The sequence below is a fragment of the Geospiza fortis genome, unplaced genomic scaffold (genome assembly GCF_000277835.1).
Source record: "Geospiza fortis unplaced genomic scaffold, GeoFor_1.0 scaffold97, whole genome shotgun sequence".
NCBI lineage: Eukaryota > Metazoa > Chordata > Aves > Passeriformes > Thraupidae > Geospiza > Geospiza fortis.
Genome location: NW_005054343.1, coordinates 3,591,889 through 3,595,570, shown reverse-complemented (window position 1 = coordinate 3,595,570; position 3,682 = coordinate 3,591,889). Strand labels below are relative to the sequence as shown.

Below are 3,682 nucleotides of genomic sequence, written 5' to 3'. Positions count from 1 at the left end.
GATGCCGCCGCTGCCACCGCCGCTGCCGCCGCGGCCACCAGTGCCTGAGTGCCCGTGAGACCTGCGTACCCCAGCCTGGGGATGGGGCATCTCCCGGAGGCAGCCCCAGCTGCTTTCAGTGCTGCCGGAGACCCCTGGAGCCTGCCTGATCCACGCATCATTGTTGGGGATTAAAGCAAGTTTACTTTTAGAATCTTAAAAGTTTATTAAGTTTTACTGTTACTGCTGGTGAACCCCCTGATCCATGCCTGATGCCGCTGGAGACTGGATGAGCCAACCTTTGCACTGCTGGAGACCCAAGAACTGCGCCCAAGGACACGGGAATCTGCACCCCCCACACACTGCCCGAGCACCCCAGAGTGCACCTGAGAAGCCCTCGTGTTGCAGGAGACCATTCTCAGCTGGCACCACAGGACCCAAACAGCCTTGCACACTGCTGAAGCCCCCCAAGAACAACCTCCATACTGCCTCAGCAGCCAGAGCCTGCCCGAGACCTCCCTCCAAGCAATTGCTGCCACTCTAGGACCCCACATCTCCACCCAGGCTGAAGCCCTCACTCCAAGCTCCTCACCATATCCATCTGTGCAAGCAGCACCAGGCAGGAGCCACACCATGGCATGGACTGCACATCCCTTGGACTTCTTGCCCAGACAATGCTTCAGGGCGGCAGAGTTCTGTTTTGTTGGTTTTTTCATAATAATAAATAGTATTTTTTCTGGTGAGTCTTCTGCCTGCATGGGCCTCCTGGGGCCTCTGCCAGCCATGGGCAGGGGTGGAAGGATGTGTTTCTACAATTGGGGTCACCCCCTCTGCTCCCACTGTCCTTGTGGAGTTCAGCGGGAGCTGGGTGCTTCCTTGGAATCTGATTATTCCTGGGGATGGAGTGGAGCAGGTGGCCTTGTCTGCCAAGCTGCACCATGGTGGGCTTGTACCCAGCACAGGGGGTGCTGTGACTTGGGGCCATCCTGGGGCTGGGAGAAGCAGCTCTTGGCTAACACCATCTCTCCAAGGCAACCCCACGTGCTGAAGATGAGTTCAGCCAAGGCTGGCCTTGGCTCCAGCAAGCCCAGAACCCACTCCAGAGATGAAACTGGAGATTCCATCCAGTGCAGGCAGGATGTGGACTGTGGCTAAGGAGAGTCTGGTTGGCTTAGGGGAGGAAAATGAGACAAATTGCTCTTCCCAAAGGAGAGAGGGTCTTTATTAATGACCAGGCAGATGATGAAGGACCAGGTGAGAGTGAAAAACCCACCAGGCTGGGGCATTCTCACCCAGGCCAGGACAGTGGCTCAGAGCTGAGCCTGGTCGTCCCTGAGCTATGCCAAGGTCTGCACCCCCAAAGAGCCCCCTTGGCCCCTCATAACACTGACACCACAGTCCAGACACAGCCCAGCTGCCAATTTTGGAGGAGGATGCTTTTGTACCTGGCTGTGCAAGGGATGTCTCCTGCCCAGGGTGTTGCAGAGTGATAGTGGCAGAGGAAGGTGAGGGGCAGAAGAAGATGCTGTGTCAGGGATGGTAATGCACAGCACACCCCTTCTTGCCAGGTCCCAGTGCCATGGATCCCCTCAGCCCCTCATTCCCTGCACAAGTGAGCTGTGCAGAGATCCTCCTGAGCCAAGGTCTGGCTTTGCACAGCACCAGGCTCCTCCTGAGCCCCAGGTTCAGCACAGCAGCCAGCGCTGGCCAGTTCCCAGGGCTGCCAGCTCAGGGGTCCTGCTGCCACAGGGCGATGTGTTCCTGGGCTGCAATGGCAAGTGTAGAGTCAGTGCCTCCCACCCCAGGAGAGACACAGAGGTCTGGGCAGGACTGGCAACAAGGGACAGACACAGCAGAGCAGGGGATTGGCAGCTCCAGGGCCCAGCAGGCCCAGGAGGGCTCCCAGCTGCCCACTCACCGAACTGGCAGATGTACCGGTTTCGGGTCTTGCAGCGCTGGTCGTTCCAGTTGAAGGCAGCTGACGCTTGCATCTCCACACAGTTCCCAAACCTGTGCCCCACCAGGATGGTGGTAAAGCCAGCCAGCAGTGACACCATGCAGAGTTTGGTGTCCTCTAGATCCACTTACCCCTGGTTGTCCGGCTGCCCGAAAGCGAAGCTGGTGAACGAGGATGGCTCACCCACATCCCAGCGGAAGGAAGCCTTGGATGTCTTGTAGGTGAGACCTGTGGGGTCAGGACCTGGTTGGCATGTCTGCTAGCATCCCAGGCTCTCTGCCCCCTGCCTACTGCTGTCTCTCACCAATCCAGAAGTTTCCAGTCTCAAAATCAGTGTCTGTCACCCTGTTGCCCATCTCCAAGCGGCTGAGGTAGAAAGCCAGGATGTCCTGAACCTTCTGGTTTCTTATCTGGGCCAGCATAGCTCCTTTCTCCTGTGGAGAAGGGAGTGAGTCTGCCCCATCTGCATGGCCCAGCATTGCTCCAGGCAGAGGAGAGATGCCCAGGGGCACTGCAAGCATGGGTGTCACTTTTCAGCTGCACAGAGATGCTCAGAGCACCCCAGGAGTTCACCTGGCATTTAATTTTGGCTCCATAGTAGGTGTCGGCTTCAGGGGACACCATGAAGCAGTCGCTGTCTATCCGCACATCACAGGCATGGAAGGGGAAATGGATCTTAGCTGGGGACACAGGCAGGAGCAGATGGGTCCTTGTGCCAGCAGAGATGGGCCCACAGAGGACCCTTTCCTCTGCTTTGGGGTGCCCTGCCTGTGGATCACAGCAGTGCAGGGGGGCACAGACTCACTGCCACACTCAGCTCCTCCGTATCCCGCGTCGCAGAGGCAGGAGCACTCCTCCTTCCTGAACCTCCCGTGGAGGCACTGCCCGCTGCACCTCACTGTGGGCACAGCACTGCATTAGCTGCCAGGGGGCTCAGCTGGCCGTGTCCCCTGTGCTGCCCACACTGCACCGGCTGTGCCCGTGCATGCCCTGCACCAACCCTGCACCTGCAGCCACGCACAAGGCTCCGAAGGCTGCACGGTGCCCTCTCACCTTGGCAGTACCTGCCCGTGTAGCCGGGGGGACAGGTGCACTGGCAGCTGCTCATGTCGAGGCGCCCGCTGTTCCTGCAGCTCATGCGACAGGGGTTCCTGGGCACCTCTGGAAACACCAGAGTGACACTGGGGCATCAGGGGTGGAGGCAGCGCCAGCAGGGTCATGCAGAGGCCATGGTGACAGGGAGGACTCACCGCAGAGCCCGCCGCTGTGGTCCCAGGACTTGAAGCAGCCAGAGAGGCCAGCGGTGCAGAGGGAGCACCAGGGTCCCTGCTTGTAGGGCAGGATGGGTGTCCCGGCCACCTCCCAGTTGCCCCTGGCCCCACAGACAGCTGGAGGAAGATGCCCCACCCACCCGGGCAAGCCACACCCCTTTCTCGGGCAAGCCTGCACCCGCCTTGCAAAGCCACACCCATTCCTAAATCACCGCCCCGCCCTCGTTCCCTAGCCCCACCCACTTCCAGCGCTCGCTCCTGTCCACAGCACTCAGCCCCACCCAGAACATCCAAACCCGCCAGCTTCTAAAACATGGCCTTGTTTGCATTTCCAAGCCCCACCCACATCACCCAGCCCCACCCACTTCAGTGCACAGTCCCACCCACCACCGGGACAAGCTCCTCCTCCCCTGCCGCACATCCCATAGGTCAACCCATGCCCCTCCCCGGTTGAGACCCCACCCACACAGCGAGG

At 59.8% G+C, this 3,682-nt stretch overlaps 1 protein-coding gene across 1 annotated transcript in view; it reads right to left on the bottom strand.

The window, feature by feature from the left end:
- Positions 1–1,173: 1,173 nt before the first annotated feature.
- LOC102044398 (C-type lectin domain family 18 member A-like) overlaps positions 1,174–3,682 on the bottom strand; it is a 4,758-nt gene continuing 2,249 nt past the window's right edge. The window contains exons 4-11 of the mRNA XM_031058397.1: positions 3,187–3,364; positions 2,990–3,097; positions 2,742–2,834; positions 2,510–2,616; positions 2,241–2,370; positions 2,068–2,164; positions 1,898–1,989; positions 1,174–1,745 (exon numbers count right to left, since the gene is read on the bottom strand). Coding sequence (XP_030914257.1) covers positions 1,708–1,745; positions 1,898–1,989; positions 2,068–2,164; positions 2,241–2,370; positions 2,510–2,616; positions 2,742–2,834; positions 2,990–3,097; positions 3,187–3,364 — 843 coding nt within the window. The 3' untranslated portion in view covers positions 1,174–1,707. The remainder of the gene's footprint in view (positions 1,746–1,897; positions 1,990–2,067; positions 2,165–2,240; positions 2,371–2,509; positions 2,617–2,741; positions 2,835–2,989; positions 3,098–3,186; positions 3,365–3,682) is intronic.